The sequence below is a fragment of the Oncorhynchus keta genome, chromosome 17, assembly GCF_023373465.1.
Source record: "Oncorhynchus keta strain PuntledgeMale-10-30-2019 chromosome 17, Oket_V2, whole genome shotgun sequence".
In the NCBI taxonomy this organism is placed as follows: Eukaryota; Metazoa; Chordata; class Actinopteri; order Salmoniformes; family Salmonidae; genus Oncorhynchus; species Oncorhynchus keta.
In genome coordinates this window covers 4,240,002-4,260,395 of record NC_068437.1, presented here as the reverse complement: position 1 = coordinate 4,260,395, position 20,394 = coordinate 4,240,002, and the positions used below count along the sequence as shown (strand labels likewise).

Sequence of the window (20,394 nt, the reverse complement as noted above, 5' to 3'; positions counted from 1 at the left end):
TTGCATTTGCTAATACCCACATTCCTGAGCTGAATAACTGTAGCATTACTGTTTGAAGATATCACCGCAACACAAATACCCAAGGTTTAGATTCCAATCCACCCTTTTATCAAGTCTTTATATGAAAACATCAGCAATGAGGCCAACTTGTAGAAATCATGGAAATGGGAGATTCTCAGATTTTCTTATATTGCATCATCACAATTTGCATAAATCCAGTTTCTTGTAGATAGTAAATCAAACATCACAACTTGGGAAGTTTAGAAAAATCTTAACAAGTAAAATACACAGTAAAAGGGTTAATTCCAGAGAGAATGACAAATGTGTACAAAATGGGTGCCAGCCTGTTGAGATCAGGGGCACAGTACAGGCAGGCTTGGATGCAGCCCAGAGACCTTTGAAAGCTCTGCAACAGTCTCCTTTGTTCTCCAGCCTCACAGACCACCTACGGAAAATGAATTGGCTGTCATATTGGCTTTTATAATTCATTGGCTTTCATTATAGCTTACGAATACAGACAACATTTTACGTCAGTTGATCACTGTAGCTGCCAAAATTAGTCTCAGAAAGCGAGGTTAGTCTCAGACATCATTCATAATCCTGACCCCCAAACACACACTCGCAGGCACAAACACACAGTAGAACAGTAATTTAGACATAGATACATATCCAATCTGTAGTAAGTAAATCACTGACTCTCAGTCAGGTGGTTAAATATGCAGACAGGTTCGATGCATAATTAACAGCTGTAAATTGCTGTAAACAGCTGTAAATGTTCATCTCGTCTATCTGCTTGTGAGTCTACTTGTCTGTCTGTCAACACTGCTGCTGCACATACTGTCCTGAGTTTAGAAGCCAACCCCGGTAGATGTTTTCTTCTCCTTGGTTATAACAGCTGGGTTGGTGGCTGTCTGCTGTTCTTTACTGTGTTGTCAGGGTTCTGTAGGTGGTGTAGGGGTGGGACGGTCGACTACTATGTTGTTCTGTGTGGCCATTGGTCCAGGCAGGTTTAGGTGCTCTAGAAGGCCAAATGGAATGGTGCCACCATGACAACCTGGCAGAACATATGGCTCTGAACCCACACAGTCACCACAAACAACACAGACGTTAACACAAACATGGCACACACTTGCTGTGTGTCTTCCTATTGTTTCTTCTCCCACTTCTGATTCCTCTAAAGCTCTTCTTTTGCAGTCGTTTTAATCCCACACAATTTATACCCCTCACTCACTCTCAAACCTACATCCATAAATCAACCACTCACTTTTTCTTAGTCTCTCCTCTTTATTACGTGTGCCGTGCTTGTGCAGCTCAAGACTTTCTCCTCCAAGCGAAATTATAATGAACTGAACGTTGATCTTACAATCAACATATGAAGCTGTAACTTGTCAGCTACATATTGCATGCTTAAGTCGAATCATGATCATAAATAAGGAAAACCAATAACTTTCCACAACATGAACAGACACAATCATGTCAATGAAATTGATATATTTTTTTTTTCTTACACCAATCTTTTTCTTTCTTTCTTTTTCACTCTGCATTACAGATTTCTAACTAGGTATGCCTGTTCTTATACTGTATCTGTTACCACAACACTGTAACCCAGCAGGCAGTGGTGTGGTGACACTCCCCCGATCCTGTTTGTGTCCATCGCCTCTCCTTCACTGAACTCCCCTGATCATGCAGGGAATATGGGATGATTGTTATGAAAGAGCAGAGGCATGGAGTCTACAAGGTGTCGAAAGTGTTCCACAGGGATGCTGGCCCATGTAGACTCCAATGCTTCCTGCACTTGTGTCAAGTTGGCTGGATGTCCTTTGGGTGTTGGACCATTCTTGATACACACAGGAAACTGTCGAGTGTGGAAAAACCCAGCAGCGTTGCAGTTCTTGACACACTCAAACCAGTGCGCCTGCACCTACTACCATACCCCGTTCAAAGGCACTTAAATCTTTTGTCTTGCCCATTCACCCTCTGAATAGCACACACACAATCCATGTCTCAATTGTCTCAAGGCTTAAAACTCCCTCTTTAACCTGTCTCCTCCCCTTCATCTACACTGATTGAAGTGGATTTAAAGTAGGCATCAATAAGGGATCATAGCTTTGACCTGGATTCACCTGGTCAGTCTGTCATGGAAAGTACAGGTGTTCCTAATGTTTTGTACACTCATTGTAAACTGTTGCCATCAAGTTAGACGCAAAGAGTTGTCTAGAATGTCATTGTATGCTGTATGCTAAGGGGCCTAGCACAAAAGATGCAAAACAACCCTGGACCATTATCCCTCCTACACCAGGTGTTTAGGGAGGTGTTTAGTCCCAGGGTCCTTAGCTTAGTGATGAGCTTTGAGGGCACTATGGTGTTAAACGGTGAGTTGTAGTCAATAAGTAGCATTCTCACGTAGGTGTTTCTTTTGTCCAGGTGGGAAAGGGCAGTGTGGAGTGCAATTGAGTCATCTGTGGATCTGTTGGGGCGGTTTGTGAATTTGAGTGGGTCTAGGGTGTTGATATGAGCCATGACCAGCCTTTTAAAGGACTTCATGGCTACCAACGTGAGTGCTACGGGGCGGTAATCTTGTAGGGCAGGCTACCTTTGCTTTCTTTGGCACAGGGACTATGGTGGTCTGTTTGAAACATGAAGGTATTACAGACTCGGCCAGGGAGAGGTTGAAAATGTCAGTGAAAAAACTTGCCAGTGTGTCCACACACGCTTTGAGTACACGTCCTGGTAATCCCTCTGCCCCTGAGGCTTTGTGAATGTTGACCTGTTTAAAGGTCTTGCTCACATCAGCTGCGGAGAGCGTAATCACACAGTCATCCGGAACTGAGCTAGAGCTCTCGTGCATGCTTCAGTGTTGCTTGCCTCAAAGTGAGCATAAAAGGCATTTAGCTCGTCTGGTAGGTTGCTTCCCTGGGCAGCTCGTGGCTGGGTTTCCCTTTGTGGTTCGTAATAGTTTACAAGCCCTGCCACGTTCGAGTGTCAAGAGCCGGTGTAGTAGGATTCAGTCTTAGTCTTGTACTGACGATTTTCCTGTTTCATGGTTCTACTGAGGGCATAGCGGTATTTCTTTTACACTACCAGATTAGTATCCCTCTCCTTGAAAGCGGCAGCTCTAGCCTTTACTTCGATGCGGATGTTTCCCGTAATCCATGGCTTCTGGTTGGGAAATGTATGTACGGTCACTGTGGGGACGACGTCGTCGATGGACTTATTAATGAAGCTGGTGACTGAGGTGGTACACTCAATGCTGTTGGATGAATCCCGGAACATATTCCAGTCTGTGCTAGCACAACTGTTCTGTAGCGTAGCATCCGCTTCATATGACCACTTCCGTACTGAGTGAGTCACTGTTACTTCCTGCTTTAGTTTTTGCTTGTATTCAGGAATCAGGAGGATATAATTATGGTCATATTTGCCAAAGGGAGGGCGAGGGAGAGCTTTGTATGCGTCTCTGTGTGTTGAGTAACGGTGGTCTAGAGTTTTTTTGTTTTTTTCCCCTCTCTGGTTGCACATGTGACATTTTAGGTAAAAAATATTTAAGTTTGCCTGCATTAAGTCCCCGGCTACTAGGAGCCCTGCTTCTGGAATAGCATTTTCTTGTTTGCTTATGGCCTTATACAGCTAATTGATTGCGGTCTTAGTGCCAGCATCGGTTTGTGGTGGTAAATAGACAGCTACGAATAATATACATGTGAACTTTCTTTGTAGATAATGTGTTCCACAGCTTATCATGAGGTATTCTACCTCAGGTGAGCAATACCTCGAGACTGAAATATTTAAATATTAGACATCACGCTCCAGCAGTTATTGACAAATACACACACCCCCGCCCCACATTTTACCAGATTTAGCAGCTCTGTCCTGCCGAAACACGGATAAGCTAGCCAGCTCTATATAATCCCTGTCGTCGTTTGGGAAAGTGTCAGTGAAACATAAGAGATTACAGTTTTTAATGTCCCGTTGGTAGGATAGTTTTAATCGTAGATTGTCCAGTTTGTTTTCCAATGATTGCACGTTGGCCACTAACTAATACAGAGGGTAGTGGTGGTTTACTCATGCCGACAAATTCTCACAAGTCACCCAGATCTCTGCCTCCTGTATTTTTGTCTTTTCTTCACGCGAATGAAGGGGATTTTGGCCTAGACTCCGGGAAGCAGTATACCCTTTGCGCTGGACTCATGAAATAAAAAATATTCGTCCAGTTCGAGGGGAGTAATCGCTGTTCTGATGTCCAGAAGCTCTTTTCCGTCATAAGAGACGGTAGCAGCAACATTATGTACAAAATGCGTTACAAACTATGTGAAAAAAACTAACAAAATAGCAAAGTTGGTTATATCACTCCCTGATCTGTTTCACTTGTCTTTGTGATAGTCTCCACCCCCCTCCAGGTGTCGCCCATTGTCCCCATTATCCCCTGTGTATTTATACCTGTGCTCTCTGTTTTCTGTTGCCAGTTCGTTTTGTTTTGTCAAGCCTACCAGCATTTTTCCCTCTATTTCTGTCTCTCGATTGTTCCTGTTTTCTAGTTTTCCTGGTGTTGACCTTTTACGCCTGCCCCGAGCCGGGCTGCTGTCCTTTACCTTTGCCCCACCTATCTGGATTACTGACCCCTGCCTGCCCTTGACCTGTCCTTTGCCTGCCCCTTTTGGCTTAATAAACTTTTGTTAGTTTGGCATTGTCTGCATCTAGGTCTTACCTGAAATGTGTTAGGTTAGGAGCTTGTAAAACAGCAGCCATCCCCTGCAGCTCCATTATTATTCAACAACTGCGCTATGCATGGGGGCAGGTAGCGTTCTCCTGGCATCCGCCAAACCCAGATTTGTCCATTGTCCTGCCAGATGGTGAAGCATGATTCATCACTCCAGAGAACTCATTTCCACTGTTTTGTTCCACTAATTTCCACTGTCCAATTGCAGCGAGCTTTACACCACTCCAGCCGACGCTTGGCATGGTGATCTTAGACTTGTGTGCGGTTGCTCGGCCATGGAAACCCATTCCATGAAGCTCCCAACGAACAGTTCTTGTGCTTTCGTTGCTTCCAGAGGCAGTTTTGAATTCGGTAGTGAGTGTTGCAACTGAGGACAGATGATTTTCATGTTCTATGCACTCAGTAGTGAATATTGAAGACATCAAAACTATGAATTAATATATATGAAATAATGTAACTAAAAAAGTTGTAAACAAATGCAAACGTTATTTTGAGATTCTTCTAAGTATCCAAACTGTGCCTTGATTACAGCTTTGCACACTTGTCATTATCTTAACCAGCTTCATGGAATGCATTTCAATGAACAGGTGTGCCTTGGAATTTCTTTCTTTCCTTAATGCATTTGAGCCAATCAGCTGTGTTGTGACAAGATAGGGGTGGTATACAGAAGATATGAAATTAGTTGCAAAATGAATAGGAAATATAGTAAAGACATTTACAAGGTTATAAATAATGATTTTTAATTGAATTAATAATTGTCCTTCAAACTTTGCTTTCATCAAAGAATCCTCCATTTGCAGCAATTACAGCCTTGCAGACCTTTTGGCATTCTAGTTGTCAATTTGTTGAGGTAATCTGAAGAGATTTCACTTCATACCTCCTGAAACACTTCCCACAAGTTGGATTGGCTTGATGGGCACTTCTTACGTAGCATAAGGTCAAGCTGCTCCCACAACAGCTCAATAGGGTGTCACGCGGAGCAGAACAGGTGAACCCAAGAGCAGATGAGGAGACTGGGATGAGGTAACCAAGGTATTTATTGAAACACAGGTGGAAGATGGGGTGCAGGCCAGGGGAAGGTCGGGCAGGTTGCAGGAAGCCAGTGGCTGAGGCTGGAGCGAGGAGAGTTGGGATTGGTTAAGTAGGTCCGGAAAACAATCCAAGGACGCAGTGGAGTGGAGGGCTCAGGAAGAGAGTAGCAGGACTGATGAGACGTGGGACTGGAGACTGGGGCCAAAGTCAGAGCGGGCAGAACTGTAGCAGAGAGGAAAACGGCATCAGGCAAGGGAAACCAGGCATAACACGAAAACAGGATCTAAGCATGAACAAACGGCTAAAACCGCAGACTGACCGAGCAGAGGTTTACGATCTGGCTGCATGGAAGTGGCAGGGCTGAGTATTTGTAGAGGTCTTGACTATGGAAGAGGTTGCAGCTGATGGGGATCTGCTCTGCCTCCAGTACACCTGTCTCACACACACACACACACACACACACACACACACACACACACACACACACACAGGGGGAGAGAGCACTGGGGGAGTGGTGGCAGGTTAGGGATACACAGGATGAGAAGTAGAGGTCGTGGCAGGAGCAGATGCAGATGTAACATAGGGTTGAGGTCCGGTGACTGTGCCATTATAGACAGAATACCAAGCTGACTGCTTCTTCCCTAAATAGTTATTGCATAGTTTGGAGCTGTGCTTTGGGTCATTGTCCTGTTTGTAGGAGGAAATTGGCTCCAATTATGCGCCTTCCACAGGGCATGGCGTTTGCAAATGATAGTGAGTGATAGCCTTCCTTCTTCAAGATCCCTTTTACACTGTTCAAATCTCCCACTTTACCACCACCAAAGCACCCCCATAAAATCATATGACCATAAAATCGCTTCCACCATGCTTGACAGATGGCTTCAAGCACGCCATCTTTTACTTTTTTCCTGCGTCTCACAAATGTTTTTCTTTGTGATCCCGAACACCTCATACTTAGATTCGTCTGTCCATAACACTTTTTTCCAATCTCCCTCTGTCCAGTGTCTGTGTTCTATTGACCATCTTAATCTTTTATTTTTCTTGGCCAGTCTGAGATATGGCTTTTTCTTTGCAACTCTGCCTAGAAGGCCCGCATCCTGGAGTCGCCTCTTCACTGTTGACTTTGAGACTGGTGTTTTGTGGGTGAAGCTGCCAGTTGAGGTCTTGTGAGGCTTCTGTTTCTCAAACTAGACACACTAATGTACTTGTCCCCTTGCTCAGTTGTGCACCGGGGCCTCCCATTCCTCTTTCTATTCTGGTTAGAGCCAGTTTTCACTGTTCTGTGAAGAGCGTTGTACGAAGACCTTCAGTTTATTGGCAATTTCTCACATGGAATAGCCTTCATTTCTCAGAACAAGAATCATCTGACGGGTTTCAGAAGAAAGTACTTTGTTTCTGGCCATTTTGAGCCTGTAATCGAACCCATAAATGCTGATGCTCCAGATACTCAACTAGTCAAAAGAAGGACAACAGTTTTCAACTGTGCTAACATAATTGCAAAAGGGTTTTCTAATGATGAATTTGCCTTTTAAAATGATACATTTGGATTAGCTAACACAATGTGCCATTGGAACACAGGAGTGATGGTTGCTGATAATGGGCCTCTGTACGCCTATGTAGATATTTCATTAAAATAATAATAAATTTCCAGCTACAATAGTCATTTACAACATTACCAATGGCTACACTGTATTTCTAATCTATTTGATGTTATTTTAATGGACCAAATGTTTTATTTTCTTTCAATAACAAGGACATTTTTATGTGATCCCCAAACCTTTGAACGGTAGTGTGTATATATATTCTGGACTCTGGCATTGCTCGTCCTCATATTTCTTAATTTCATTTAGCATTTTGGGGATTATTTGTGCATTGTTTTAGATCGCTGCACCTGTAGTAAAATCTGCAAATCTGTGCCCAATGAACTTTGATTTGATTTTAATTTGATCCAAAATAGGAGACAAATTATAACTAAAAGATTTCCCTTTGTTATAATTGGCCATACTTAGAGAAAAGCGATCTGTGATCACAGAATCCAGGGAATCAGCAGTGTGTTGTTCAGTATCTCCAAGGCAAAGGAGTGGATGTGGGAGAGAGGGAATGTAAGGTTTTTGATATGTCGTTCGCTAAGCCTTTGGTGTGATTATAACCCCAGCTGGAACTGCAGACAAAATACTCAGTGGAGACGATACCAACGTCAAATGAGTATAGGGATTGCTGCTACTAAAGAAAGGCACCACGATGGGGGAGAAAGGCGATGGTGGAGATGGTTGATATGTCAATTCAGACAAGGGGAAATAAATAATAATAAGACTCTAAGATGCATATCCAGAGGCAAAATAATGAAGAATCCTTGCAGAGGGTGTCTTGAATAAAGCATCTGAAGGAGCTGAGTGAGAGGATGAGAGAGAGGAGTTAGGAATAACAGACTGACTGAAGCACAACTTCTATTATGCTCCACCACTATTAAACCTGCAACATTTTATTGAATAAAGCATCTGTAGGAGCTGAGTGAGAGGATGAGAGGAGGCCGGGATTATATATGACCGCACCGTTGGAGTTGACATCTGCAACATTTACCTTGAATGCAATCTCCCCAAACACAGGAACATTGCCTTTTATTGTTGACAATGCACGATCGTATTGAATCCTGGCCTCAGTGTTAGGTCAGTGTTGTGTACACAGAGAGATTTATACTGTAAGCAATGCTCTTGCTTTAGTAGAACGAATGCCATCACCATGTGATAGTATAAGAAGTCTTCTACAGTGCCAGATCGAAGCACAGAATATGCTCCTGGCAATATTTCATCTGTTGTTTTGTGGCCTATGGCACTTCAGAGATTTGTAGTATATAGGACATCGACACATGCTGTGCTCTGTAGTGCTGCTGCTGCTCAGAAGTTCAGTCAGTCTTGACCTAATTTCCCCATTCCCACTCACACGTATCTAATCCAGCCCAGCCTCTATTACCATAGTCACGGCCTCACTGTAATCCGTATAACTTCACACTACATTCCTTTATAATAATAATAATATAATAATAACTACATTCCTTTCCTGCATCATTACACACCCCTGTCACTCACTCACTCAACTCCTACTCTATAAACACCATATTTAGCAGTACATACTGCAATTATCATCTCCAACTCGTCTCCTCTCTGACACTGTTTTTGGCGTTTCCAGTAGAACAAGGACAGTCAAACTCCTTTATTTCACAAATATCTCCATTGTGGTTTGGTAGTGAACACGTTTACATACACCGGGATCAAATGAATATAACATAACAAATACAGCTAGCACACTGACTACTATACTGTTGATGTCTGCAAGAGTCAGATTTGTAGGATTAAACCCCCTCTCTGCTCCTCTCTTCACAGAGCTGCGGTAGAGTTCCGAGTATAGTCTCTGTGGCGTTATAGGTGTTGAAGTCGTGAGTCCCTGGGCTCGTCCCAAATGGCCCTCTATTTAGGGAATAAAGGGAATAGGGTGTTCATGTGGCAGGCAATAGAACCTCGGCAGGCTTTGGCTGGCTGCTCCTCTGTGACCATATGGCCTGCCTGCTCCCTTGCTGTCTCTTTCATGCCTCAACACTGACTAGGCGAGGGAAGGGGGGATTAATATGTATCTATCTGAGCCGGTCTCTTTCCCCCGGTCCTCTGCTTCCTGCGCAAGTCAGGCCAGCAGGGTTAGGATGTGGGGCCTGCATCCACAGTCAGGAGATAGACGAGGAGCGCTTGGCATGCTCTGACTGCTGCAGCAGAGACGTAAGCTCCAGGATACCAAGACCATACCGTAGATGAGAGAACTGTTTTGTCTTGGTGTTTGCAAAATAGAATTCATGAATCAAGCCTACATCTATCTAGATTAAATTAAGATTTGGGGTCTCTGGCCTACACACAATACCCCACAATGTCAAAGTGGAATTATGTTTTAGACATTTTTACTAATTTAATCAAAATAAAAAGCTTAAATGTCTTGAGTCAATAAGTATTCAACCCCTTTATGTTAAGCCTAATACGTTCAGGGGTACAATGTGTGCTTAACAAGTCGCATGAACATGGTCTGTGTGCAAAAATAGTGTTTAATATTATGATTATGACACATACTATGATCTGTAAGGTCCCTCAGTCGAGCAATGGATTTCAAACACAGGTTCAACCACGAAGACCAGGGAGGTTTTTCAAATATCCCTTTGAGCATGGTGAAGTTTTAAATTACTCAGTGGATGGTCTATCAATGCACCCCATCACTTCAAAGATACAGGTGTCCTTCCTCAGTTGCCGGAGAGGAAGGAAACCGCTCAGGGATTAACACCATGAGGACAGTGGTGACTTTAAAACAGTTAGAGTTTTTAATGGCTGTGATAGAAAACTGAGAATGAGTCAACAAAATTGTAGTTACTCCACAATACTAACCTAATTGACAGGGTGAAAAGAAGAATAAAACTTATTTCAAAACACTAAAGGCACTACTACTTAAAAAATGTGGCAAAGCAATTCAGTTTTTGTCCTGAATACAAAATGTTATGTTTGGGGCAAGTCCAATACAACACATTTAATTAGTTTTTTCAAGCATAGTGGTGGCTGCGTCATGTTATGGGTATACTTGTAATCGGAGGACTGGGGAGTTTTTCAGTATAAAGAAATGTAATGGAGCTAAGCACAGGCAAAATCCTAGAGGAAAACCTGGTTCAGTCTGCTTTCCACAAGACACTGTGATTAATTCACCTTTCAGCAAGACAATCTAAATCACAAAGCTAAATCTACGCTGGAGTTGCTTACCAAGAAACAGTGGAAGTTCCTGAGTGGCCGAGTTACAGTTTTGACTTAAATCTACATGAAGATCTATGGCAAGACCAAAAAAAGGTTGTCTAGCAATGATCAACCAATTTAGACAGAGCTTGAAGAATTCTGAAAATAATAAATGGCACAATCCAGGTATGGAAAGCTCTTAGAGAATTACTCAAAGACTCAACTATATTCGCTGCCAAAGGCTCTTCTACAAAGTATTGACTCAGTGGTATGAATACTTATGTAAATTAGATGTCTGTATTTAATTTTCAATAAATGTACAAAAATGTCTAGAAACATGTTTTCACTTTGTCATTATGGGATATTGTGTGTAGATTGGTGAATTGAATCCATTTTGAATTCAGGCTGTAACACAATGTTTTATGAAAAATTTATGAAAGCACTGTAGATCCATTAACAAAAAATATAAACGCAACAATTTCAAAGATTTGACTGTGTTCCAGTTCATATGAGGGAATCAGTCAATTTAAATAAATCAGGCCCTAACCTATGGATTTCATATGACTGGGAATACAGATATGCTGGTCACAGATACCTCAGGATCTCGTCGCTGTCACGACTTCCGCTGAGGTCGGGCCCTCCTTGTTCGGGCGGCGGTCGGTGTCGCCGGCCTTCTAGCCATCGCCGATCCAGCTTTTAATTTTCCATTTGTTTTGTCTTGTCTTCCCACCCATCTGGTTCCAATTCCATAATTACATGTGTATTTAACCCCCTGTTTCCCCCATGTCTTTGTCCGAAATTGTTTGTTGTAAGTGCTTATGCACGTAATGTCTGGCGTGCGAAGGGTTTTTGTCTCCGTTTTGTTCACAGTGATTTTGATTATTAAACTGCGCCATTGCTCTCCTGCGCCTGACTTCTCTGCCGCCAGTACGCATTCCTTACCGTCACGGTACTTCTGTGATTTCAAATTTCATAAATAAAATGCAATTGTGTTCGTTGTCTGTAGCTTATGCCTGCCCAAACCATAACCCCAACACCACCATGTGGCACTCTGTTCACAAAATTGACATCAGCAAACCGCTCACCCACACGACGCCATACACGTGGTCTGGGTTGTGAGGCCGGTTGGACGTACTGCCAAATTCTTTAAAACAACAGGTCATTTTTCTACCATCTACCAATCAATAATCTGGCAAAAGCTCTGGTTGACATTCCTGCAGTCAGCATGCCAATGGCAGGCTCCCTGAAAACATGAGACATATGTGGCAATGTGTTTTTTTTTTATGGTCCCCAGCACAAGGTGCACCTGTGTAATGATCATGCTGTTTAATATGATTCTTGATATGCCACACCTGTCAGGCTGATTAATTGTCTTGACAAAGGAGAAATGCTCACTAACTGCAATGTAAACACATTTTGTGCACAACATCTGAGAGAAATAAGCTTTTTGTGCATATGGAACATTTCTGGGATCTTTTATTTCAGCTCATGAACCATGGGACCAACACTTTACATGTTGCGCACCTTTTTTTTGTTCAGTGTAATTACATGTTGAACCTATGAGCATTTTTTTTTAAAATGTGAATTTCATTTCATCCCGAGTGTTTAATTGACTTTGAAAGTGGAAAAAGGATTAAACCTACATATCATTCTGATGAGTGGAAACTTGTCGGTGGTGTAGGCTACACAGACCTCGCCAAGCACAGGAACAAACCCACTGTGGATGGTGTCACAAACAGAGCAACCTGACGGTATACTGTTAAAACGCATATAATAATAAACCCACCACCCACCAGTTTATGAACTGTTGTAGCCACATCTCCATGTCCCAATGGACCATGAAAAAGAAGAGGGAAGGAGTAACATACAGTAACACTGGTTATATTGGTGTCTGTCTCTGAACCACAAACAGATCTGTTGTAGAGCATTTACAATCTCTAGGTATAACTGAAGGGAGCCTATCTATGACTTGTTTACCTCTTCCTTTATCTGTGAAGTGGCTGGGCCTGGCAGGAATGTCTGTCTTGGCATGGGACGCTGTGCTGTTTCCATGTGACCAGGACGGAGTGCTTGTGTATGTGTTTGGGCACGTGTGTGTGTGTGTGTGTGTGTGTGTGTGTGTGTGTGTAGATTGGGAATAGACTAGCATCCTGTTTAACACAGTCCACCACTGATCTTTGGAGCTTATTGGAGCTGTTTGTGACAGACTTATAAAAGTGTGTCTCAAACAATATATAGTTGTGATTGCTAGGCATACAAATAAGAATTTTTTTCATACCTTTTGAAACGAGGTCTAGTTACGGCCGCAACCAGACTAGATCGTGAACTACTCTTCTCAATCAATAAATCAATCAATCAAATATATTTAGAAAGCCCTTCTTACATCAGCTGATGTCACAAAGTGCTGTACAGAAACCCAGCCTAAAACCCCAAGCAGCAAACAATGCAGGTGTAGAAGCACGGTGGCTAGGAAAAACTCCCTAGAAAGGCCAGAACCTAGGAAGAAACCTAGAGAGGAACCAGGCTATGAGGGGTGGCCAGTTCTCTTCTGGCTGTGCCGGGTGGGGATTATAACATGGTCAAGATGTTCAATTCTTCATAGATGACCAGCAGGGTCAAATAATAATAATCACAGTGGTTGTAGAGGGTGCAACAGGTCAGCACCTCAGGAGTAAATGTAATTTGGCTTTTCATAGCCGATCATTCAGAGTATCTCATCCGCTCCTTCTGTCTCTAGAGAGTTTAAATCAGCAGGTCTGGGACAAGGTAGCATATCCGGTGAACAGGTCAGGGTTCCATAGCTGCAGGCAGAACAGTTCAAACTAGAGCAGCAGCACGGCCATGTTGATTGGGGACAGCAAGGAGTCATCAGGCCAGGTTGTCCTGAGGCATTGTCCTTGGGCTCAGGTCCTCTGAGAGAGGAGAAAAAGAGAATTAGAGAGAGCATACTTAAATTCACACAGGATAAGACAGGATAAATACTCCAGATATAACAGACTGACCCTAGCCCCCCGACACAAACTATTGCAGCATAAATACTGGAGGCTGAGACAGGAGGGGTCAGGAGACACTGTGGCCCCGTCCGAAGATAAAATGAGGTGACATATGTAAGCTCTTCGTGAAAGTGACATCTCAGGAATGTTATCTTTTGTGGTATCTTTCTAGCTTCATTACATCAAAAGTGGTTTTGAATAATGCAAGCTGCACTGTTCACTGTATTATGTACTGTATGAGTTTGTTATGACTTAGCTTAGCACATGTATGCTGTAAAGCATTTCTAATGATTTTCTCCCTCCCTCTCTCTCTCTCTGTACAGCGTTGCTGATTGGGTCGGGGTGTGCGCTCTACCCTCTAGGTTGGGACAGTGACGAAGTTCGACAGACCTGCAGCAATAGATCCAACCAGTTTGAGCTTGGTATGGGTCAAACATCCACACGAGAACACCATCATATTCAAGTCACAAGTTGATAATCAACAAGTCATTCAAATTGGTCACAGCTCATATTATGGTATGTTGGCTCAGATTCAAATTCGCTGTGTTTGTGTCTGTGTCTAGGTTCTTGTGAGATTGGCTGGGCGTTCTACTGTACCGGAGCAGGGGCATCAGCAGCCATGATGTTATGCACCTGGATGGCCTGCTTCGCTGGGAAGAGACAGAAGCAGTACCCCTACTGATGTCATCAAGGCGGGACAGCCACAGAGACCATGATGTTATGCACCTGGATGGCCTGCTTCGCTGGGAAGAGACAGAAGCAGTACCCCTACTGATGTCATCAAGGCGGGACAGCCACAGAGACCATGATGACCACCTCCCCCAACACCCGTCATCACTGGCAATTGAAGAGACTCAGAGCAAAGGATAATATCAGGGGGACAGTGTCTATGGGCGCGTTCGACATTGCAGTTGACTTTAAAGGCGAGTCGAGACTGATCTACAAATCACCATCATAAATGACTACTCAATATTATTTGTAGATCAGTCAGTCACTATTTACCCATGGAACATCACAATTTTGATGCTCTTGAACACGGCCTGTATGCCATAGGCTAGTTATGCACTCTGTCATCATAATTGAAGCAGAGCGGACTACCTTGTGGTGCATTTGGTACTGAGGCAGAAAATAATATAACACAACACAATACATTCGCAATTACACTCCATTGTCCAACAGAGCATTTCAAAAGAGTGGAGTCGACATACTTTGTATTCATTGACAGCAAGAACAACCAACATCTGTTTCTGTCTCTATTTTCCTTGGGTTGTATGGTTGCTTCTCTATTCCTCCTCCTATTCTATTCTGTCATGTCCCTGTACTATAACTTTGTGGTAACTGGCACAACCAGTGGTAAAGATATATTAAATTACTGTACTTTTGATATTACTTATTGTATTTTACATCCTGTATTTAATAAATATGTTATGTACCCCCACCTTGGCCTAGTATTGCCTTAAAGACCTGTAAAAAGCAAATTCTCATGGCGTCGATATGAGTCCGAAACATTTATTGTAGCGTCAAAATGTACTACCAAGTGTAAATTGTATAATGTTGGTCATAAAGTCAGTCTTGTCCAAAAGGGAGATTTGCAAGATTATAGGAAAGCTTGTATGTCACATAATGAAGGGTAACGTAAGAGTTTTCCTTGGGTTGGGTTTATTTAAATCCTGCCCACAGCTGGCAGCACCCAAGTAATCATCAATTTGGAGCGCAGCTGCACGCAACCTGATGCAATGTTCAATTTGGTTTGGCATTCAATATCCCTCTGGGGCTGGTTAGGGACCATCAGCAAATTACACAATGTACCTGGGACTATATTTTAAAAGGTCCAAATTTCAATGACTTAAAAATCTCAAACCAACTATAAATTGGAGAAATTCATATACAAATATTGAAAGCTAAAAGATGTGCAACATGACAATATTGAACCATACATTGTGTCGTTTATTTGTCCCTAACTAGAGCCAGAGATAGGCTGTCCAATGTCAAACCATGTCAAACAAACTTTGTCACTGTGTTACACCAGTGAGCTGTAGCTAATTGGTGAAATAAGTTTGCTTGCACTAGCTAGCCTAGACTTCAAGACTCGGAGACCTGGTTCGACTGTTTCAAGTTATCTGGAAGGTTGAGTGACTGTGTACTGTTGTGGCAGAGTGATTATACACACATGAGACACCCACATTAAACCACCACTCCAAAACAACTCTTGTTTTGGCTTCAGTCATGACTGCTGCATTTCTTAATGTCCAAACCGAATAACGAGGCCAAAAGTTCAGCACCCCTTTAAATATATAAACCCTTACTGGTATCTTGCAATCATTTTGAACTGTTATCATGTCAGTAACTATTTACAGTATAGCTATAAAACAGGGAATGTTGAAGTCCCTGAATGTATGTCTGTCATATGTTTGTGTTTTTGTGTGTGTATGATGTACAGTATATTGCATTATATAACATTACATTTGAATGAAACACAATAGATTTGACCCTGTAAATGAATTGTTACTTTAAATAGTCTTAATAAATATTCACAAACCTTTCAGAAGTGGAGAAGTTCTAAAGCTGGCATGAGACTATTGGTCTTTCTTGAAGCCTTAACAGCCATTTGTTTATCATCTGTTCAGATTATTGGTGAATCAATTAAATGTATTTATAAAGCCCCTTTTACATCAACTAATGTCACAAAGTGCTGCACAGAAACCCAGCCTAAAACCCCAAACAGCAATTAATGCAGGTGTAGAAGCACGGTGGCTGGGCAAAACTCCCTAGAAAGGCAGGAACCTAGGAAGAAACCTAGAGAGGAACCAGGCTATGAAAACGAGTAGCTCTCGTCGTCGATAAACTATATATTGATAACCAGCTGTTCAAAGACTACTCCATGGCTATTTTAAAAATTACAATGTCCTCAGACGAGGAAAATAAATGAAACACAATTTTAGCCCGGTTATGGATTGTAACAATACAATAAGAAATATAGCTTTTCTATATATCTTCAAATATAACTAATTGGAACACAACAGCACTAATTCAACATGGTGAAGATAAAAACTCAGTAAGCAGAAGGCACAGAATGTGTGGATGGTGTGGTGTGTGTTTATAATTATTTATTTTTTGTTATGTTTGGGAAAGTGTGGCGTTGAGTGAGAAATGAAATGGTTGCATATCCCAGAACCATTGTATTGCTGTGAGCGGGGGTATGAGAGAGCATTCAATGTTGTTCAGATGATAGATATACTTTTTATAATGAATTATACGTCTTATTTATTTATTGTCCTATCATGGTGGAACTGTTCTAAGATAAATTACATTTATAATTTATTTATTGTCCTATCATGGGGAACTACATTTTAAAAATCAATTATATCTCATTTATTTATTTATGATCCTTGATGGAACGGTCCAAAACCATATCCCCTAGACACCCACATGAATGACCCAGATACTAAGGAGAAGTCCCTAACTGTTTTATGGGCCTGCTGTAAGCGGTCTGTATGCAGCCAAAATGAAGTCTGAGAGCAGCACTGCCCCCTCAAGATTCTGAGCCTGCTTGGCAGGGTTGGTCCTGCAAAGCCAAAGTCCCAAAAGGGAGAGCATACTATACATTGAAATTCTCAAAGCTGCTAATGAGAACCTTGATGACCTTGTACCTAGCCAGTGGGGATTCCGGTGGGGTGCCCCCACCCAGGCAGTAGCAGTGCTGGCATTACTAGCTGCAGTAACCCATAGGGAGGGGGTCACACTGTGACATTTAGAGAGGGGGTATATTATTGTGGCCCTCGTGTCACAAAATCAAAAGTCTGACTGCATGGAGATGCTTGGAAATATGGTAAATACAGGGGACCGTGTTGTGGGTGTTTCAGGGAAAAGGGGTACATTTGACCTCCATCATCTAGGGCGTGACAATGGTTCATAAAATCTCTCAATTTCTGCCCATTTTTTTTGCACGGTCTTGCAGGCCTTCTCATACAGCTGCAACTGTAAATGCATTTGTAAACCAAGACCTTTCTTTGAGTTGGGCTCTGGGATGGTACAACTGTTGAGAATGTGAGCCTATGGTTGTGTGGGGGGAAAGGGTTGAGTGTGTATGAGTGTGTGTGCATGTGCGTATCCCACAACTGTTGCGAAGGAGTGAAAGATGTTAGGGATAATAGAGGATGATTTACAACAACTGTTTGCTAATATAATAATTGCTTGTAATAATGTAATTTTGACAGCGAGACTGGTGAGAGGTAAAATCCTTTTCATAAATTGCCTACATTACTACAAATATTAATAGCTAATTATGGAAAATAAGAAACAGGATTCTTAAAACATATATGTATTTTTTTATGGATATATATAATTCAAATCGAGGGCGATGGAAATGCATTTGGCAGTTGATCTACTTCTGTTCTCTTTCGGGGGATGGATCCCAGTCTTTTCAGGGCTATGGGATACAGGGGTCGGGGGTGGTGAGGAGGGCTTTTAGAAGGTGGAATAGTGGGGACCAATTGGAGGTTTACTTAGTAGCAATGCAAATATCATGGTACAGCTATATAGACACTCAATCATCATGTTACTTTTTAATGGTACGTTTACAAACATATATTTTGATAAATAGAATTGAAAGTTGTGTCTCATTATAGTGAGTGGTGAAATAAGTATAGCCAGTTACAATTGTAATGGCATAGCTGCTAGGCCATTACAATTGCTAGGCCCTAGCAGATAATAAGAAAAGGCGATCAGTATTTACCTGGCTAAAAGAGAAGGAATATAATATCTATTGTTTACAGGAAACCCATTCAACAATTTTAGATGAAGTTTTGTGGAAAAAGGACTGGGGGGTGAAATATATTTACTCCCATGGGCAAAGAAATTCAAAAGGGGTGATGGTGTCAATTAACAGTAATTTTGATCCAAATGTGCAAATTGTCCAAACAGAGGTAGAGGTAGATGGATTATTTTAAACAAGTTATCAGACAATAAACAGATATGGCTTATTAACCTATACGGTCCATATAATGATGATCCAAGCTTCTTTGACAATATATAAAATAATTTATCAACTCCACAAACACTAGACTCTATTATTATGGTGGGAGATTTGAATACAGTCTTAAATACCTCTATGTACATTTACATTTACATTTAAGTCATTTAGCAGACGCTCTTATCCAGAGCGACTTACAAATTGGTGCATACACCTTATGACAACCAGTGGAACAGCCACTTGCATCTAAATCTTGTTAGGGGGGGAGAAGGGGGGTGAGAAGGATTACTTACCCTTACTTATGCCCCTATCCTAGGTATTCCTTGAAGAGGTGGGGTTTCAGGTGTCTCCGGAAGGTGGTGATTGACTCCGCTGTCCTGGCGTCGTGAGGGAGTTTGTTCCACCATTGGGGGCCAGAGCAGCGAACAGTTTTGACTGGGCTGGCGGGAACTGTACTTCCTCAGTGGTAGGGAGGCGAGCAGGCCAGAGGTGGATGAACGCAGTGCCCTTGTTTGGGTGTAGGGCCTGATCAGAGCCTGGAGGTACTGAGGTGCCGTTCCCCTCACAGCTCCGTGGCGAGCACCATGGTCTTGTAGCGGATGCGAGCTTCAACTGGAAGCCAGTGGAGAGAGCGGAGGAGCGGGGTGACGTGAGAGAACTTGGGAAGGTTGAACACCAGACGGGCTGCAATCGTTCTGGATGAGTTGTAGGGGTTTAATGGCACAGGCATGGGAGCCCAGCCAACAGCGAGTTGCAGTAATCAAGACGGGAGATGACAAGTGCCTGGATTAGGACCTGCGCCGCTTCCTGTGTGAGGCAGGGATTTTTACTCTGCGGATGTTGTAGAGCATGAACCTACAGGAACGGGACACCGCCTTGATGTTAGTTGAGAACGTCAGGGTGTTGTCCAGGATCACGCCAAGGTTCTTAGCGCTCTGGGAGGAGGACACAATGGAGTTGTCAACCGTGATGGCGAGATCATGGAACGGGCAGTCCTTCCCCGGAAAGGAAATCACACCACAAACTATCACCCTCAGGCTCTTAAGGAAATCATGAATATCATGGATATATTGGAATTAGGGGATATATGGAGACTTCAACACCCTGATCTAGTGAGAAAAACATGGCGGAGGCTTAATCTAGCTAGTCGTCTTGCCTACTTTCTTATGCCATTCTCTCTGGCACCAAAAGTTTAAAAAGTGTTGATAGGGGACAGAATGCGGTTGGATTATCACGTAATTGGCATATATATTACTCTTACAGAATTTCCACGTGGGCGAGGATATTGGAAATTTAATCAAAGCCTACTAGATGATAACATTTTTAGAACTAGGACAGAATAATTTAGAACTGACTTTTTCCAGAAATAACATAAGTACAGCAGATCCCCTTATTGTATGGGACACTTTTAATTGTGCCTTTAGAGGCCATGCAATTCAGTACTCATCTATAAAACAAAAGCAATTTAGATCAAAAGAGTCCATATTAACAAAGGAAATTGAAGGACTAACAGTACAGTTAGATAGCAATAAAAACGGTACCATAGAGGCACAGAATAAGTTTGAGGAAAAACAAAAAGAAATGGAGGAACTTATTAAAGAAAGATCCAGTGTAATATATTATAAAAATAAAGCGAACTGGAGGGAATATGGGGAAAAATGCACCAAATTATTTTTCAATCTTCAATATAGAAATGCTACCAAAACAAATGTATTAAAACTTGTTACAAATGATGGAGTCACACATGATTCACTGGATGATATTCTGAAAGAGGAAGTAAAGTACTTTAAGAATATGTTTTCGTTTCGGTCTCCTCCATCTCCACTAACTGAAATGAATTGTATGGATTTTCTTCCTAATAATAATGTAAAATTGACATCTGTACAGAAAGACTCATGTGAAGACAAAATTACAGAGGAGGAACTTCTTGAT

At 42.2% G+C, this 20,394-nt stretch overlaps 1 protein-coding gene across 5 annotated transcripts in view; it reads left to right on the top strand.

The window, feature by feature from the left end:
* LOC118396306 (LHFPL tetraspan subfamily member 6 protein-like) overlaps window positions 1–16,059 on the top strand; it is a 33,150-nt gene extending 17,091 nt beyond the window's left edge. For all 5 annotated transcript variants that reach the window (XM_035790417.2, XM_035790416.2, XM_035790421.2 and 2 more), the window contains 2 exons: window positions 13,814–13,912; window positions 14,054–16,059. In XM_035790417.2, the coding sequence (XP_035646310.1) occupies window positions 13,814–13,912; window positions 14,054–14,172 (218 nt within the window). In that variant the 3' untranslated portion in view covers window positions 14,173–16,059. The remainder of the gene's footprint in view (window positions 1–13,813; window positions 13,913–14,053) is intronic.
* Window positions 16,060–20,394: the final 4,335 nt, after the last annotated feature.